This window comes from Aspergillus neoniger, assembly GCF_003184625.1.
Source record: "Aspergillus neoniger CBS 115656 unplaced genomic scaffold BO87scaffold_22, whole genome shotgun sequence".
Classification (NCBI taxonomy): domain Eukaryota; kingdom Fungi; phylum Ascomycota; class Eurotiomycetes; order Eurotiales; family Aspergillaceae; genus Aspergillus; species Aspergillus neoniger.
In genome coordinates, this window is record NW_020291150.1 from 586,183 (window position 1) to 603,857 (window position 17,675).

General features: G+C 50.8%; 6 protein-coding genes across 6 annotated transcripts; 2 read left to right on the top strand and 4 right to left on the bottom strand.

The window, feature by feature from the left end:
- The first annotated feature begins 552 nt into the window (after nt 1-552).
- BO87DRAFT_362255 (kinesin family protein) lies at nt 553-3,516 on the top strand. The gene is made up of 7 exons (XM_025621624.1): nt 553-995; nt 1,057-1,326; nt 1,558-2,068; nt 2,114-2,241; nt 2,296-2,826; nt 2,877-2,937; nt 2,991-3,516. The coding sequence occupies exons 1-7, from the start codon at nt 630-632 to the stop codon at nt 3,323-3,325; spliced, it is 2,202 nt and encodes a 733-aa protein (XP_025478405.1). The 5' UTR covers nt 553-629; the 3' UTR covers nt 3,326-3,516.
- hir3 (putative transcriptional corepressor of histone genes (Hir3)) lies at nt 3,328-10,056 on the bottom strand. The gene is made up of 4 exons (XM_025617792.1): nt 5,627-10,056; nt 5,350-5,572; nt 5,142-5,297; nt 3,328-5,085 (listed from the first exon to the last, which is right to left on the bottom strand). The coding sequence occupies exons 1-4, from the start codon at nt 9,904-9,906 to the stop codon at nt 3,658-3,660; spliced, it is 6,087 nt and encodes a 2,028-aa protein (XP_025478406.1). The 5' UTR covers nt 9,907-10,056; the 3' UTR covers nt 3,328-3,657.
- Nucleotides 10,057-10,247: 191 nt separating this feature from the next.
- Nucleotides 10,248-13,281, top strand: BO87DRAFT_337962 (ChAPs family protein). Its single transcript, XM_025620575.1, has 7 exons — nt 10,248-10,417; nt 10,518-10,650; nt 10,738-10,862; nt 10,922-11,202; nt 11,256-12,175; nt 12,239-12,613; nt 12,683-13,281. The coding sequence occupies exons 1-7, from the start codon at nt 10,395-10,397 to the stop codon at nt 12,848-12,850; spliced, it is 2,025 nt and encodes a 674-aa protein (XP_025478407.1). The 5' UTR covers nt 10,248-10,394; the 3' UTR covers nt 12,851-13,281.
- Nucleotides 13,282-13,677: 396 nt separating this feature from the next.
- On the bottom strand, nt 13,678-14,470 carry BO87DRAFT_427483 (uncharacterized protein; the record flags this gene model as incomplete). Its single annotated transcript, XM_025627408.1, has 3 exons — nt 13,678-13,952; nt 14,019-14,125; nt 14,385-14,470. The coding sequence occupies 3 exons, from the start codon at nt 14,468-14,470 to the stop codon at nt 13,678-13,680; spliced, it is 468 nt and encodes a 155-aa protein (XP_025478408.1).
- A 28-nt stretch (nt 14,471-14,498) lies between these two features.
- Nucleotides 14,499-15,608, bottom strand: BO87DRAFT_101362 (uncharacterized protein). The gene has a single exon (XM_025617793.1). The coding sequence runs from the start codon at nt 15,563-15,565 to the stop codon at nt 14,867-14,869; it is 699 nt and encodes a 232-aa protein (XP_025478409.1). The 5' UTR covers nt 15,566-15,608; the 3' UTR covers nt 14,499-14,866.
- A 116-nt stretch (nt 15,609-15,724) lies between these two features.
- Nucleotides 15,725-17,181, bottom strand: BO87DRAFT_417187 (uncharacterized protein; the record flags this gene model as incomplete). Its single annotated transcript, XM_025626796.1, has 3 exons — nt 16,094-17,181; nt 15,895-15,902; nt 15,725-15,835 (listed from the first exon to the last, which is right to left on the bottom strand). Exons 1-3 carry the CDS (start codon nt 16,998-17,000, stop codon nt 15,725-15,727), a joined length of 1,026 nt encoding a protein of 341 aa, XP_025478410.1. The 5' UTR covers nt 17,001-17,181.
- Between the last annotated feature and the right edge of the window lie 494 nt (nt 17,182-17,675).

Sequence of the window (17,675 nt, forward strand, 5' to 3'; positions counted from 1 at the left end):
ATACTGTCTTCACATCTTCAGCCTCTGAATGTTAGAAGAACAAGCGAAAACGAGCACACCGTTTTGGGTTAGTGTCTGATCCAAGCCATGAGCCTGGGAGATTGGCTTATTGGGCCCGCGAAAGCATCGCCTCAACCTTATTGACTTTGGGTACTGCAACAAAGACCCTGAATCTTTCTACGCGGCTCCACATGCGATGGCTGAGAACCAGATGTGGCATCTCACAAAGACGATGGCACGTCACATGGGTAACCACCTGGCTCATGAAGTTAGTAGTTGCTGGATTACAACAAGCGCCAAGAGTAGCGAATACGAGCAAGGCTGAGCCGGGCGCAACTTCAGGCACTAAGGCCATCTTTCGCACTAGAAACTCTAATTCCCGCCTGAATCTGCAGGCACACAAATACGAGCTTACATCATGCGCGACTAGTTGTCAGGACAACACGACACCCAACCCAAAAGGGAAAAGTCAACATAACGTGATCGCTGGCCTGGGGAAAGTCTCGCCTTCTCCAGCTTCGATGGTGCTTCGATCTGGACCTCATATCCGCCCAAAGACGCACGACATCTCGCAGTTACTCCACTCTGTTCAATCGAATGTGAACAGACAACGTGGACTGCTACCCACCATGAGCTCGACAAAGTCCTCCCCCGCATCTCTATTCCAGGTGTACCTCCGCCTGCGGCCACCTATGCCGCAGTATTTGGAGGAACACGCTGAACGATGCTTGACAATCGAGGCTCCGGAGCCAAAGGTCACCGTTGAAGATGACCAGGAAACGGCGGCCGCCTCTCCCACCCATATCACCCTGCAACCCCCATCCGATGCACGAAAGCGTGCCGTGGAAAGGTTCGGTTTCACCAAGGTGTTCGAAGAGTCAGCGTCTCAGCTGGACGTCTTCCATGGCACCGAGTTGGAGTCTCTGGTTAGGGGTGTATTGGTGGAGGGCAGGGACGGCCTTATTGCAACGTTGGGAGTGACAGGCAGCGGAAAGGTCTAGTCCACCGCATCACCATGAGTGAACTTGAACATGTACTGACAAGGACAACCTACAGAGCCATACAATCCTAGGTTCGAAGTCGCAGCGAGGAATTACCCAAATGAGTCTTGACCTTATCTTCAATTCTTTGGCCTCGACTATCAGGCCACCCGACAACTCTATTAGCCCTCTTCTTCTGTCAACCGTGGCCGCGTCAGACGGTTCCGAAGCCCAAATGTTTACGGCGCAGACATTCCTCGAGGCTGTGTATGGCGACCCTGCCGAACGTGGAAGGAACTCGAGAGCCCAAACGCCGATGAGTACTGGAAGAGCTACCCCTATGACGGTATGGCGCCCTCCCCCAAAAACCCCGTTGCAAGGCACCGCACGGTTTTCCCCCTTAGCCGCTGCCCACACTGGTCCCTATTCCAAAATATACAGCGAATCCCTCTCGAGAACATGCTACATCAATCTTCTCACCATGCATCCTAAATTAAGAGAAAAGATGAAGCACGACTCGTGCACCCACTTGAGTTCTGGTAAAACCGCTCGTGCTAACATGTCTCAACCGGCAAAGGAACCGACACCTGCACTTATATTCCCCCGTCGCAATATGCCCCAACGTCCCAACGGCCTGCTTCGCTCGCCTGATGTCAGCCACCTCACTATGGAGCTAAACCCTAACTCCGAATATGTCGTCCTGGTGTCAATGTACGAAGTTTATAATGATCGCATCTTCGATCTGCTGTCCCCCGCTATAGTACCTGGCCAGGGAAGTACAATGTCCCGTCAGGGAGGCAATGCGCAGAAGGACCGACGCAGAGCCTTGTTTTTCAAGCCAACGGAAGGCTCCCCTGACCGCAAGGTTGTTGCGGGACTACGCAAGATAGCATGCAGCACCTACGAGGAGGCTCTGTCGGTGCTTGAAGTTGGCCTTACTGAGCGCAAGGTTACTGGAACCGGAGCCAATAGCGTCAGCTCTCGCAGTCATGGTTTCTTCTGCTTGGAAGTCAAAAGAAGAATGCGAAACAAGAGGACTGGCGAAGAAACTTGGATAGGCAACACCCTCACGGTGGCAGATCTTGCTGGTTAGTATGACTCTTCGCTTGCTGTTATAAAGCTAACACGAACAGGTTCTGAGCGCGCGCGAACTGCTAAAACGGCTGGTTCGACCCTGGCAGAGGCCGGCAAGATCAACGAGAGTTTGATGTATCTTGGGCAATGCCTTCAGATGCAGAGTGACATACAGGACGGAAATAAGGTATGCTACGACAGAGTATAGTCATCAATTCCCGAAAGCTGCTAACATAAATAGGTTGCCATGGTTCCGTTCAGACAATGCAAACTCACTGAACTACTTTTTTCGAACTCCTTCCCGTCTTCCAACCAGGCTACTGGCCTCAACCGTCACCCACAGAAGGCCATTATGATCGTCACTGCCGATCCTATGGGTGACTACAACGCGACTTCCCAAATCCTGCGTTACTCGGCATTGGCTCGTGAAGTTGCCGTACCTAGAGCGCCCTCAATTGCCGAGTCTATCTTGTCCAGCACGCTTGGATCTCGTCACGGATCCGCTAGTGGACGCAACACTCCCAGCATGGGCACAAACGAAGAGCTTGAGAAGGCCCTGGCAGAGATCGCAAGACTGACGGCAGAGAACGAATCTCTTTCAGTGAGACTTGCTGAAGAAGAGATTCTCAGGACCGATTTCGAGCTGCGACTCAAGGCAAGCGAAGAAAGATGCATCATGATCGAGCAAGATGTGCGCGAAGAATGTTGGAATGAGATGGATGAGCGAATGGAAGAGGAGCGAAAGAGATGGCAGAATGCTTTGGATCAACAAGTAAGTCTCATTCGAGTGCAGTCTAATCCACCGCATACTAATCAAACCAGTCTGGTTTCAACGACGAGCATCTCGACAGGAAGATTGAAATCGTGTCCCGAGGATTTCAAAGTAAGTTGTGGCCAGAAACATCCTCCCACTGAAGATACTAACAGCCTCTCCAGTTCATGAAGACCCCCAACCCTCCTCAGACGAGCGGGTCGAAGATCTCGAGTTCGAGAACGACCAGCTTCGCAGCAAGATTGCAGCCCTGGAACGCGAGCTGAATTGCCGCTCTCCCACCAAGAAGTCCCGGTCGAAGAATACTCTGGAGACTTCTCGCAACTCCAATATCCTCGGACGCGAAAGTGACATTGAGGTCGCCCTCAAGCGAATGGACCAGCTGAAGCTTGCGGATAGCATGTTTTCTCCTGCTCCGCAGCCCACTGGTTCACCCGGCAAGAGGCAGAGAAAGATGGCGACTCGGAAATGGGACCTGGCTCCCGAGGAAGATATCTGAGCTGTTGCCGAAAGATCGCTGCTGTCTTCTTGTATACGTTTGGCAGGATACCTTTCGTTGGACATAATTACTTGCTTGATGGTGTAACGGCTGGGAAGGATGTATCAGGCGTTCTGGTGGATTATTTTGTTGATACCAATATTCCCCTTTCTTGTTATAATATTAATAGTTCTCTATGATACATGAAGCTTGTTGAGAAGTACCTCCTGAACGCCTACCGTTCGTTGCACGCCATGAAGTACATGAGACCCTAACGCATACTTCGAAATTCAAATGGTCATATCAAACATGAGCACGGATGATTCGACACTCGCACGATGGATAACCATCATTTATGTTTCCATTGCTTCCGGTTCAGAACCAGCTTCGCTTTCCTGATCTGTTCCGGGAATCTCAGCCTGCTCAACGTCATCCATCTCGTCATTATCCTGCACACCTTCCATTTCGGTAATATCGTTGTCATCTTCATCCTCTTCCGGATCCCCCTCCCCCTCCCCTTCATCTTCGCCTTCACCCTCCATGTCTTCGTCCCCGCCAGCTTCATTTTCATTCTCTTCTTCGCCTTCCATTTCATCATCGTCACCGTCGCCAGGGTCTTCGCCTTCTTCGACCATAGTCTCGCCTTCGCCCTCTACAAGCTCGGTATCTCCCTCCATGTCTTGCCCTTCATCCCCATCGGCACTGGCCTGGGCAGACATCTCCGACTCCGGATCCATGGAACCCCGGTCATCGAGGTTAGGGAACAGTAACTTGCGTTCAGTTGTCAGCTTGGCCAGTCTCTCGTCGTCCATTTCGCTGAGTTCGCTCTCATCATCCGCGCTATTATGCAGGCTGTTAGGAATATCGCTCTGCTGTCCTGATCCGACATCTTCAGTGCCAGGTTCAAGCAACCCTGATTTGTTTGTCTGCCTGGGAGCGGAGGTTGGACCAGCTTCGGAAATGTTGGCTTGTTCTGCTTCTGTGGTGGCAGACGTTTTGGCCATGGGTGCACGCGGGGGCACTTTACGATTGACAATCGTCTCGGCTCGTTTTTGGATGTCACGCCGTGCGATACCCTTTGTACGACCGCGAGGTGCAGGTGCTTCAGAGGCTGGGGCTGAGGTTGGAGGCGTAGGAGTATCGGCAGCTCCGTCACTAACCATGAGAAGATGATCGACTTTCATCTTCTCTTTATTTTCTTCATTCGCTTGTTCGATGACTTGTGGCATGTTGACTTCGTAAAGTCGGGCGTAGAGGTCTGCAATAAGGTCTTCGAGCAACGAGACCTTCATAAGGTTGTTGTTGAGCTTTTTCAGCTCAATGGCATCTCGAAGGAGTTCAAGAAGGGATGGGCTTTCTGGGGATAACTGTGCAAGGCCTTCCAAACGGGCTGTGTTTGCGACAAACTCTTCCCAACCAATGGGCTTGAATATGCCCTCTTCATGGCCCTCGCTGATATGGCCAGCTCTCCGGATTACCCTGGCATAGGTAAGACACGCATCCTCCCAAAGCTTGCTGTGATTGATAAAATCCCCCTGCTTCTTCCTTACTCGGCGCAGTAATTGGTCGAGGTTTGCTCGATCATTGAGCTGGTCGAGGAGGTTGACGAAGAAGTAAGCGTAGCGTGTGGTGTAAACAAAATGCCGACCAGGTCGCTCAAACTCAGGTCTCCAGACCTGGATTGTCATTGTTTTGGTGAAGATCTGCTGGGTAAGCTCGTTCTTTGCGGAGGCGGCTGCATCTGCAGAGTCTTTGTCGTCATCGTACATAATATGTGCAGCCTAGACACAGTCAGAAATTGCTCAGTATGATACATGCTATACGAGCGTGTGCGTACCCTGACAGCCATACGATGGTGCCAATTTGATTTGTCCGCTTTCTGCAGGCTCCGAAGCACCTCGAGTATGTATCTCTTCCATGCCGTCTGGTCTTCCGGAGGCTGGACTTTGCGAGCCCAAGGTGTTGCCAGGAGCGTTTTGCTTCCCTCCGCAGCCTGAGTGGAGAGTCAGTCATGTCAACAGGTTTGAGAATAGAGACTCGCATACCGTTAGAGTCCCAAGATGCACAAGCTTGTGTACTACCGAGACAAGCTTATAATGTGGCTCAAATATAGGATCAGAGCGTGAATCCTTCCGCTGCGGCAGGGCATCGATGGCATCGAGCAGGGAATCCAAGACCACGTCGACTTCAATCCGTTTAAAAGAACCTCTAACAGATTCATCACAGCTGAACATCTTCCAGAGGCATTTACTCCGCATATAATGAGTCCTAAGTGGCAGTTAGCTTATGACAGATCACCGGCGGAATAACAGGGTGACATGCATCCAATTCTTGGGCTTGTCGACAAGGGCACGCTTAAGCAAGTAGCTGGCAAGATTCCAGACGGTATAAAGCTTCATCTCCCTAAAAGGCCTTCCTTCATACATCCGCTGGTCTTCCTCGCCACTAAAATGCCGCGTGAAATCAGCTAGACTGAAAGCCCCCATCGATAGGGGCGCTCGCGAAGAGGAGTATAGACGGATACCAAAATCAGTGAACAGATCTGAGAGCATTGCGCGAGTCTCAGCTGTTGGTTCTGAGTATTTAATAGCTGTTGCAATTGCCATTGCGTAGCAATGAATTGCGTTGCGTTGCCAGGTGACCAACTCCATCCGATTGTTATTGATCTTATCAGCAGACCAGGTAATATCCTCCTCAAGCTTCGAGTCATACGTCTGGGCGAGCCGGTACCAGGTCTCCCATCTTGACGTCCCGTGCTCCAAATCTTGTCTGAACCATACGATTGCATCGTCGAGATCCGTTGTGGGTACGGGGTTCAGACGCTTCTGGGAGCGAAACTTTGTCAAAGCAGCATGACCCAGAAGGAAATACCAGCCATTTTGAGCAATAACTGCACTTTCTGCAGGTACAGGAATTAGTGGGAGGTCAGCCACTCCCTGAATGGCACGGGATATCTCAGAAGGATTGATTGGTGACTTCAAGTAGGCGGTGATGATACGCTTGTTGTATGATAGCGGAGGCGACGACTTCGTAGTACCGATGGCTTGCTGCATCTTGTCAATAGTAGATTTCAGCTCGGATTTTGACAGGTCCTTGATATTCATCTTCTTGGCCTGCTTCATGACGAAGTCCACCATGACGATCGCCGTAGAGCGGTCCAGCTTTTCGGGAGGACATCCATGGTCATTCAATGAACCATCCACCGGGGACAACTTGATACCATAGATATCGTACAGGATTTGACAGATATCCAGCTCGATGTCCTGCTCCACGTCAAGAGTGAATATCTCAGACCTGACCAGTTTGAGAAATTGCTTATGGGAAAACCTGCACATCCTGCGAATCCCGAGGGCATTGTGTACCGACCGTAAGTAATGTACGCGGTCTTCCATGGGTGTATCGAAAGCTTCAGGATTCTGTGTAATGGCGTCCTTCAGTAGCGTATACTGCAAGATCCAGCAACGGACTTGCATCTCGCGCAGCTTATCTTTCAGACCCTCCAGAGACTTTGCCAATGCTCCACGGAGCTCCGGTCCTGACAGTTTACCTACACGAACCAAGTCTTCGTACAGGGCAAAACTGTGGAGGAGCTTTGTAAGACGAGCGACGGCAGACATTGATGATCTTAAATGTTCCCTGTCAAAGCACTCATACGCTTTTTCCGATTCATGTAAGACGATCGTGACAGCTTTGCTTAGAATGCTGTCGAGTGATTTGAGCCATCTGAGCAAAGTGATCTGACGATGGTCACCGGGCTCATCGAGATGTGCAGGAGTGCTAAGCTCCTTCATGATGATTTCGATGCTGCGGAGGTAGCAGGAAACGACCTTAGGGGGATATTCAATCTTCTTGTACGCATCCTGTAGTCTCTTCCATAGGAAAAGTCTCAAGGTAGCATCTCCGCGATCTAAAAAGGATGCCATCTCAAGGAGCTGAGAAGTTGGCTGTTCAGATACTTCTCCGTCGAGACCTTCGCCGAATTGGACAGAGGAAGGTTCAAGGATAGGCTCGATAGTCTCGATCAGACCAACAGGGTCATCCGACGTCGGGTTAAATATTTTCATGAAGAAATCCATCGACTTCAGCTTGGAGATCTCCTGATCAACTGCCTCGGTCGACAGCTCGGGCATCACCGCATTGTTCACCAGGCTTATGGCTGGGGTTTTGGGTGATACCAAGAATAACTTCAGCTCCTGGAGGCAAAGTAGGACGTGCTCCCTCTGAATATCTCCAGCCATGTTTGAATGGAACGTCGATGCCCAGATATGACGGAGTACCATTCTTTCCCGAGTGGGGCTAGGAGAGCTGTGATCCAGGAAGTGGGTGAGCGATGTCCGCGCGAGCAAGCACCATCTTGCCAAGCGATCACGCTGCAGTAGCCTTGTTTGACCATCAATTTCACTGTTTGGATTGTTGATAGACGCATAGATGTCGAGGTGAAGCTCGAAGAGGGTTTGAAGCATCTCCAAGTCCGACAAGTATTGTGTGCTGTATGCAAGTCTTCCAGATTCATTGGACAGAACGTTGTTCTCAAGGTTGTCGATCTGTTCGCGCATATGTCTATAGATGTACTCGTCTTCATGCAGCAGGAGTTGCACGACTGCTTCCTTCAAAGTATCCGGCCATTGATAGAGGGTATACGCGGACTCCACGACAGGCCCGTCTTGTTGTAGTATGTCATCCGTCGCATATCTCGCAAAGTCGGGCATTAGTAGCGCTTTGAGCCAGCAAAGGGCGACATCGTGCAAGGGAAGCCATCCGTCATTGACTGTCCTTAGGAACGTGTAGAGTGCGTCTTCTCCGGAGAGGACTTGTTTGATGCCTAATTTCCTGGTCGACTTTCTTGAATGCTCAAGGAAAATCGCAATACCAGATTTTCCCATACCCCGAATGTCTTGAAGCGTGGAAAGATTATCTGGCTGGTGCATAGCATGGGACTTGGCTTCATCCCAGGACTTGATGAGGTCCATCAAATCACGGACGAGTAAGTGTCCTGCGCCCTCAGGAGCGCAAGTCACGGCAGTTGCAGAATCATTGCTCTCATTGGTAGAACAAACTTGTTTTCTCAGATCGTCAATGCTTCCAAGATCTGTTACGTCAAGATTGGATAGCAAAGTACCCACAGTACCGAATAACCATTCGTCAGCTTGGGTAAAACTCTCAAGACGATCCTCGTAGTATTTATTCAAGTCGAGATTAACCTCTTCACTCTGGAATGAGACATCCTCAGTAGCTTCACGAAGGCGGGTCCTCCTGGCTTTTGCCCGTATACGGTCTGCCTGGTCCTCCGTAACAGCAGAGGCAGATGATCTTTTCCGGTCATTTGAGGGCTTTACATCAACCTCATCGGCATTTGCAATCTCATGCTGACCTCCAGGATTACCGGGCTGAGTCGACTGAATCTCTAGCGACTCCATGAGCTGTTTCTCTGCGCGCTGATCGATGGATGAATGGTCATCGACTTGCTCTGGCACAACGTCGGGCCCTTCAGACTTCACAGTGGGTTGATGCTCCTCCGACATGACGACGTCCTGCTGCTGGTTGGATTTCCCATCCGCGGCCTGAGCATCTGAGGCTCGGCGTTGAGACCCTACGGCCTTTGTTTCAGGACTGAGAATAGGCACCGATATGCCAACTGAAGCCCCAGGTCCGATCTCTGACGCGCCGACTTCTTCATCAGTGAGGCTTTGAATTATCGACTTGCCAACATCGGCCCATGTAGGGCTAGCTGGTTTGATCTCATGACGAGAAGCCTTTAAGGCAAGAGGGTTCGTCGACGGATCTGTGTCCTGCAGATCTAACGGAAGAGGGGGAAGGTAGGGATACGGGTCTGCCTGGCGCTGTAGAAATTTGAGAAGGGCCTTTTTCGGCTTTTTCAAGGGTACTTGAGCCACAGACAACCTATCAAGCAGCGACCGCAGCACTTCACGCAGGCGCTCCTCGGCAAATGTTTCTTCCAACCCTAGCTGCTCTGTCCGAACCTCTAAGCGGTTGTCATCGTCTGCTAGTACACTTTCAAGGCAGTATCGTGTTAGTCTATAGCTTTGCAGAGCGCTACAAAGTCTTGCGCTCTGTCTCCAGAGGTTCAGATCCGAGTCGTCACGTTCCAGGGCTTCTGCAAACGCCGTCAAAGCTGTGCTAGTTTTCTCTTTGACCTTGCTTCGGGGATCCCCAGAAAGTTTAGAAGATTCGGTGATACCCTGCAGAGATGCGTGTAACGCATCCAGGATATACTGTCCGTGGTTCTTGTACGATAGGTATATGGTTTGCATCAGCGTGCTCGACGTAGAGTCACTGATGTCGAACTCCGCGAGCGCTTCTGTCGCACCCGCCACCACTGTGTCATCATACTGAGGTTCAGATTCCTGAGTGGCTACTCTTTTATAATCAGAGATTGACTCGGGATATTTGAATATCTCAGAATCCAGCAGAGCATCATATGCCTCTTCGGCCTGCGCATAGAACTGTGGACCCTGGGAATGGAGCTTCAAGGCATTTTGGTACAGCTTAAGCGCCTCTTCAATTTGAATCTCCTTGGTGTCATCGACTTCTTCCTCAATAGCCTCATCGGGTTCAATATTCAAAGCTGCCCAGCTAGACATAATGCCGGTTTAATGGCAGGGCGCAACGAGCTCCCTGATAGTGGTAGTAAAACCGGGCCGGCTATACCACATTTCAAAAGGAAAGACAAGCAACCCCGGGCTACCTGAGGGAAGGCCCAACCTGGAAGGTGGTAATGACGTGGAGTGGAGATTGGGAAGATGAATGGAAGGAACGGAGAGTCTAGAATTGGAGACTCGATAAATGGAACTGGAGAAAGAGCCCGTGACAGACACGCGTTGCGCGGGCGGGAATTACCGAAAGAGGCAAAGGCGGTACCGGGGTACCTGACCCAGCAGTTGCCTGAGGAAGCGGCCAGGCATTCATCGATCGTCGCCATTCCGTTTGGTCTTGAACAACGACCTGCGCTTTCTGCTGCGCCTCATTGTCTTCAATTTCTCCCAATCGTGAAAGCACTTCGTGCTCCCTATACCCCTTGGTTTCCTTCCTGTGACCATCCAGAGCCTCTGTCTGCGCTCCTGCCAGCGCCATGGTCGCGCCAGCTGTTCCCGAGTATGTCTTCCCCTCGTTTACGTGTTCTATCACTCGCTATCAATCGGCCAAATGGGCCCACTATCATTGACCTGCGACTGACCCCTGAGTGTTTTCCCAGGATCTATGAGGAGGAGGAGAACATCTACGCCGCTGTCGATGCCCGTTCCGAGTCCCTACAGAACCTCCGGGAACTAGGTCCTCCGGACTTGGTTTATCTGGTTAAACAACCCAAGACCAACGCCCATCACCAGGTAGGTCGTCGGAAGTGCGGGCGCAGGCATACTTTGAGAATGAGGAGTGATAATGGCTAACTCAATTGGTTTGGGATCGAAATACAGACCGGCGTTTATCACCATGTCACCGGTGTCGATGCCTCTTCCTCCGCCAGTTTAGCCGCCTATGTAAATACGCTTACTTTCTCTCCGCTCGACAAGACACACAAGGTGGTTTCGGGAATCTATTGGTTAGAAACATCTTCGTCTGTATGTGTTTATAGTTGCGCAAATGTTAATAGACAAACAGCTGCTACAATGCCTTCTCCCACCTGGACATGCGCGTCGAAGTCAAAATCCCCGGCACCCTGGAAAGCTACTGCATCGATGAACGCGGAGACAAGCGAGTTGCGACGGAAGCCCTTTGGCTGGAGACCTTTCTTTGCGGAATCCTGCGAGCCTACTCATACGCGGACAATGGTGGTGGCGATGCGATCAGAAAAATAGTCGGGGTGCGTCGGTTCAACCCGGTCACAAATACGGAGATGGAGCACAAATTCCTGGATGCTGCGGAGAGACTCTTCTTCTTGGGTGCGCTTCCACAGTTGACTCCCAACGGACCCCAATGCTGATACCATATACAGGAAGACAACTCAGTTCTGATCCGGAAACACAAGTGCCGAATACCGTCAGCAACCACCTGACATCCGGACTTCTGAAGTACATTCAAACAACGGGGCGCTACACTTCCGGTATCAACCTTTTCGAGAAACTTCGCACACGAGATGTAGAGGTCTCGTCGCTTCTTGCCCGAGTTCTCATCATGGCAGACGAAGAGGTGCAAGCCGTGCGATTGATGTTCGACGCTTTACAAGACGTTCCCATGGATTATGCCTTGCTTGACTGCCAGGCTAATTTCTGCCAGGGCAAGAACGAGGGTGAGATGGCTCTAGAGTGTGCGAAGCGGGCAGTGACTGCTGCTCCAAGCGAGTTCAGCACCTGGGCACGATTGGCAGAGGTCTACGTTGGCCTCGAGCAATGGGATCTGGCCCTCCTGACCTTGAACTCCTGCCCCATGTTCACATACCAGGATAAGGACACACCTCGTATGCCCCAACCATCTCGCATCATGCTCCCAATTCTTGCTGAGAGCATGCTTGACGAAATCGACGAAGGACAGCCCAAGCAGGGTGATCCCCACGATTACGTCCACCCCTCACTACGCAGACTCCACGCTGCTGCCTATCAGGGAACCTTCCTGAAGGCGTACAATCTCCTCACTAAGATTGCTGCTGCGATAGGCTGGGACCAACTCCTGAAAATCCGCAGCGAAGTCTTTGTCATGGAAGAAGAATACCGTGTTGAGCGCCAGCAGTCTACGTCTAAGCCTACAACCACACCATCCTCAGCAAGCGTATCAGACGAGCCGAATGGAAGCAGCGAGCAGGAGAACGGCACGTCTGAGGAGGGCGCGAACGGTACCAAGGAAGAAGAAACAGAGCACTCCATTGAGAAACCAGAGCAGTCGATGGCATCGGAAGTTGTCAAATCCGGCAGCGAAGATGTAAGTCTACATCCCACCTTCAATAAAACCACCCAAGTCCATACTAACGCGTCGTGTTACTAGCCTGACCCCTCACACTCATCCTACACACAATTCCGCAACAAGCGTCTGTGTGAAAGATGGCTCGATAACCTCTTCATGGTGCTGTACGAAGACCTCCGCATCTACACCATCTGGCGCACCGAAATGGCCCAATACCGCCAACAGGCGATCGAGTACAAGAAATCCGCCACGGAATGGGAAATTCTCGGCGAGTTGGCCGAACGCCTGCACCATTTCGACGAGGGCATCGAAGCCTATCAGCACTGCCTGGCCATCCGCTTCTCCCCGAAAGCCATGCGGGGGCTCCTCAAGTTGTACGAGAAGAAGAATGACACGAGAGGAATGCTAGGCGCCTTGATCCGTCTTATCGCTTGGCAGTATCGCTGGTACTCCGAGGTATGTGCCCCATTCCCCTTGTTCTCGACGATAAAGATGAAATTAACAATACACTCTTCTCTAATGTAGTTCTCTCCCGACCTCCTATTCCTGATCCGCAAACTCATCGAAGACGAAGGCGCCGTCAAAGTCCGGAGTATAGTCCAAGCGACGAACCTTCCTCAACCTGTCCTCGATCTGACCCATCAGTACTGCCAACTGTGCGCCACATTCCGCAGCAGCGGTAGTGATGGTTAAATCTTCAACCTAGGATAGATTACGCTACCTTGCCTTTACAAAGAAGGTAGTGTAAAATCACCCTGTCTTCCATCCTTTGCTTCTTCCTACCCCTCCCTATGGTTTATGATATAGAAGATACCTAAGAAATAAGGAAAGAGGCGAAGAGGACAGACGGTTGAAATGACGAACGAGAGAGGAAATTGTATCTATTAGAGAGGGGGCGAATTCAAGGGATAAGAAGCTTACTTTCTTTCCTACTACTACTTACTACTTACATTCTGTATGGACTTGTTGATCGATATCACCTATTGTTCGATGTGATGCGCTTTCTACTTACTTCCTTTTCCTTCGTGTGATTTTATTTAATTCTATTTCTATTCTTGATTTTATTCTGTCTTTATGATTTGATTTTCCATACTATTAATACCCAGGTTGCAGTTGAAATTGAGGATGTGGTTGAACTGCGAACAAGAGGCTGTGCTCCGTTTGATAGGTTGATTCGGTTGCCCTAGTAGCTATCTGTCCAGATGGATAAATAGTATTAGTGTCTAGCTGGAAGTCCCGGCTAAGCCGCCGTGCGGAGTAGCCATCATGCGCTTCTCCAAAGATAGTTCCGACTCCTCCGTACCCCCCATCTACTGCCAGTGCTTAGATTGTAGTTACAGTTACAGTTACAACATATGAACTAAAGATAATAACAATGGCTTCGCCTGGTCTTCAGGATATAGGAGCATGTGCATTAGATACTATATCCGCGCAAATGATCATAGAATTATCAATAGAATATTGCCAGCGCGACAGCAGTCAATACTGGCGGGTCATTATCACGCCATGATGGAAGGTCTTTACTCCTCCTCTGCAGCAGCATCGGCCTCGGCTTCCTTAGGTACATCGCCAGCCTTGGCCTTGCTAGCAGCGGCGGCAGGGGCACTGGTCTTTGCTGTCTCTTCAGGAGCTTCCTCGGCGTCTTCCTCGCCTTCCGGTGCTTCCTCCTCTTCCTCATCGACGCCGTTCTCATCTTCACCATTTTCAGCTTCGCCATTTTCCTTGCCCTCTTCTTCTCCCTCCTCTTGTTCGGGCGCCGGAGCTGTCTTTCGCTTCTTGGAAGCCGGAGGAGCTGCTAGGAGGAGAATACTCGTTAGTAAGAGATACGTAGCATGATTGGAGACTAGAAGAATGATCTCACCTTGTTCCTCTGGTTCCTCTTCGCCCTCCTCTTCTTCTTCAAGCTCCTCTTCTTCGCTTCCCTCTTCCTCTCCTTCCTCGCTCTCGGCTACTTCGGAGTCCTCATATCTGTAGTAGTACCAAATCAGCCATTGTATCCATGAAATGTAAAGGTGAATAGTAAATGAGGTTCAACTGGTTGGTGCCAGCAAGCAGAGGGTAATGCGACTGAATGCCACCAATAAGCACCAATGAGTGATGCGCGCAGAGAGGGCACCCAAGAGTGAAATGACAGCAGAGCAGATAGCTGAACCAGCAGAGGGTAATGACAAGAATGCGCCCAGGTTCGCGAACAACCTGGCAATAGGCAATGCAGTAAGCGACTTACTCTTCTTCTTCCTCGCTCTCGTCGCTAGGGAGCGCTTGGAGCTCTTCCTCTTCCTCAGCCTCTTGCTTTCTCTTACGGGTGGACATAGCTCAGAGCGCGTTAGGCGCTTAGGGATAGAGAGAGACTAAGAGTGTGTATTAAGAAATAAAGGAGTAGGCCAGGTCAATGGCGCAAGTATACAGATGTCAAGAGAGTCCCAGGCCAGGAAGGCGCAATGCAGGGACAGTAAGAGTAAAGCGAAAGGGGAATGAACGGGCTAGTGAGAGGGGAAGGAACGGGAGAAGGATGAGGGAGAGAGGGAGAGAGAAGAGAAAAAGAGAGGGAGGGAGGGAGGAGGGAGAATTAAAGGGCAGGGCAGGGCAAGGCAGGCAGGAGGAACTCGGTAGTGGACGAGCAGCAGAGCAACAGCAGCCTTTTCCCCAGCACATGAGGGAAGGGGGGAGGGACGGAATGGGTGAGCATTACTTCAGCGACGGAGAGAGTCAGCAGTAACCCTCCCTCCCCAAGCATGGATGGGCACTGCCTGGCGCAAAGAAAAAGCGCGCAGTGGCAGTCAAGAGGGTTGGAGCTAGACAGAAGAAGAAACGAGAGCTGGAGTTGCGCCGGCACGCTGCCCACCCCCCAAACTGCTTGTCGCGGGTGGCCGTCGACATAAGCCACCACAGGCCGTGGGGTTTAGAGCCGCCCGAGGGTGGACAAGAGGGGCGGGTGCGTGTACCACCCACACAACTTCGCGTTGATGATGCTCGGTTTCCCCTCAGCTCACCATGGATTGAAACAGCCCCGGGTGAGGATGATCCGTTGGGTCTGAGGCGGAGTTGATCCATCCATGACGATGACTCTTGCTTATCTTGGTGATGATCCGGACCGTGTTGCATGACAAGACAGAGAGTGTGTGTGGATGGATACTGGAGAAAAAGGCCGAGATGGAGAGAAACGGATGGATGGGTGAGAAAGACAAAGATCCGAAAAGGAAGGAAGAGAAGTGAGCACAAGGTATGGTAAGTAAAGTAGAGGTTACATGAGAAATACCGTGCCTGGCGAGATACAAGCAAGCACAAGCAAGCAGGATGGGGAAAGACGCGCACAGACACTCCGGGGCAAAAGGGGGATGTTTGGATGTTTCTGGTGTTTCTGGTGTTTGTGACAGGTACAATGATACCCCAAGGCAGTGTGCTCATAAACCATCCGAGGCCGTGGAAACAAGAAGTAAAGTACGGCCCGGACACCAAAAGCAGCAATAATCATGATGTCAGGATTGAAATCCTGCGCGTATCGATACCCCCATACATAAATATCTGTTTCAAAACATGCTGCAATCTTACCAGTTACTCCGTACTTCATGCAAGCAGGCTAAACGCAATGCGGAAGTTCTTCTGGAAAAGCACAGACCAAGAGTGATTGATCCCCCCACAGCGGCACTGATGCTGCCCCAATTCATCCATCATAACCTGCAATTTTACATGCGACATGCAAATTACCCGATGTCCAACCCCCAGTCACCACTTACTGCAACTACTGCAACATCATATGCAAAACAGACGTACATTAGCAGCCTAAACAAATAGCACTCTAAACCCTAACTAACTATACCCTCTATTTCACCGGCGGCCACACATAATCCCTCCAAGGCCTCCCCGCCTCCCTCCTCGCCAAATCCCTCAGCGTCTCCCACTTCCACAACCTCTCCCCGGGATTAACCAACTCACGATCATCCCCCAACCCACCCCCATCCCTAGCAGTATGCATAATCTTGCCCCCACCCATCAAAAACCTCAAAAACGGCGCCGGATGCCACGACTCCTTCATCCCCTCCAACACCTCCCTCTTATACCCTTCCAACCCAATCTCCACCACCTCAATCTCACCACCACCAAACTCCCCCATAACCTCCGCAATCTCCTTAACACTCCTACTATCCCCAGCGACATGCACCACCTCAGGCACCTCATCCCTCTCCAAACTCGCCAACGCAGCCACACACCTCCCGACATCCCCCAGTGAAGTAAACGACACTTTCACCTCACTACTACTACTACTACTCCCAACACACTCATACCGTCCACGCTTCGTATCGAACCCAAACCACGGACCAATACTATCCTCCAGGAACAACCCACAGAAGACACGACAGATCTTCACCTTCTTCGGGCCTTGGGGAAGTAGTAGTAGCTGCTCCGCCAGCGCCATGTGCTTCTTCTTCGCGTCCCATTCTCGATGCGGGAAGTCATGCACGTAGTGATTCACCCCGAATTCGGAGGGGAAGTACACCTGGATGGAGGAGTGGGGGATGGCGTGGAGGAGTTTCTCTTTGAAGGAGTGGCCGGAGGGGCCGATGGTGTTGATGAGGATGGTAGCGCCCTGGAGGGCGCGGGTGATGCTGGGGATGGAATCTTCGATGTAGGTGCGGATGGTGAGTTTGGGGCTGTCAGAGGGGAGGTCGGTTGGTGGTGGCTGTGGTGTATGATGGCTGTTTTGTCGCGAAAGGAGGATGATTTCGGAGAAGCGGTTGCGTAGGTTGGAGGTGAGGAAGGCTGAGGCGACGTGTTTGCCTAGATGGCCGGTTGCGCCGGCGATGGCTACGATTGGGAGAGTGGTGGGTTGGGGTGATGCCATTTTGTATACTAAGTATAGGAATGAGCAGTGTTGTTGGGATGTGAGATGTGAGATGGATTGGAAGTATGAACGCTAGAGCGGGATGCTCTGCTTTATGCTTTATACTTCATCTATGGTAGACCAGGAAAATTGTAGGACTGGGTACTGAATGTTTGCATTCCGTCTCATCTTTCCTCAATCGGACATATACATGCATCAGATGGATGAATATCGCGCTCAATGGGGTGTAGAACGAGCTGCAACAACCATCGCTCTACGTCACTGGCAAACAGGACAAACTGAAATCACATGCGATTATTGGTGGATTGTGGTCAGAAGGAGCTGTTTGTATTTATTGCAAACTAGTCAAACATTCCATTGTCTGATGTGCTATGAACAATAGGTATGGAAGAGGTGCTCTTGATCTATTCTTTTGAATCTCCTTACTTGTCGAATGTGAAAAAGTGAAGTCCTTGCATGTATTGTGTATATTTATCTGTGTTGATGAATTTCTAGAAGATCTATCGGATAGACTCCACGGCACATACTAATTGTAGAGATAGTATAGAGGACTTATAAATCTACAAATCCGGTTCGCTCTAGCAGAGACTTCGTCGAACCCTTCAAAAGATGAAATTGTTCTATACAGAATATATTCTGACCGTCGAATATACAAAGTTTGAATTTCACAATCCA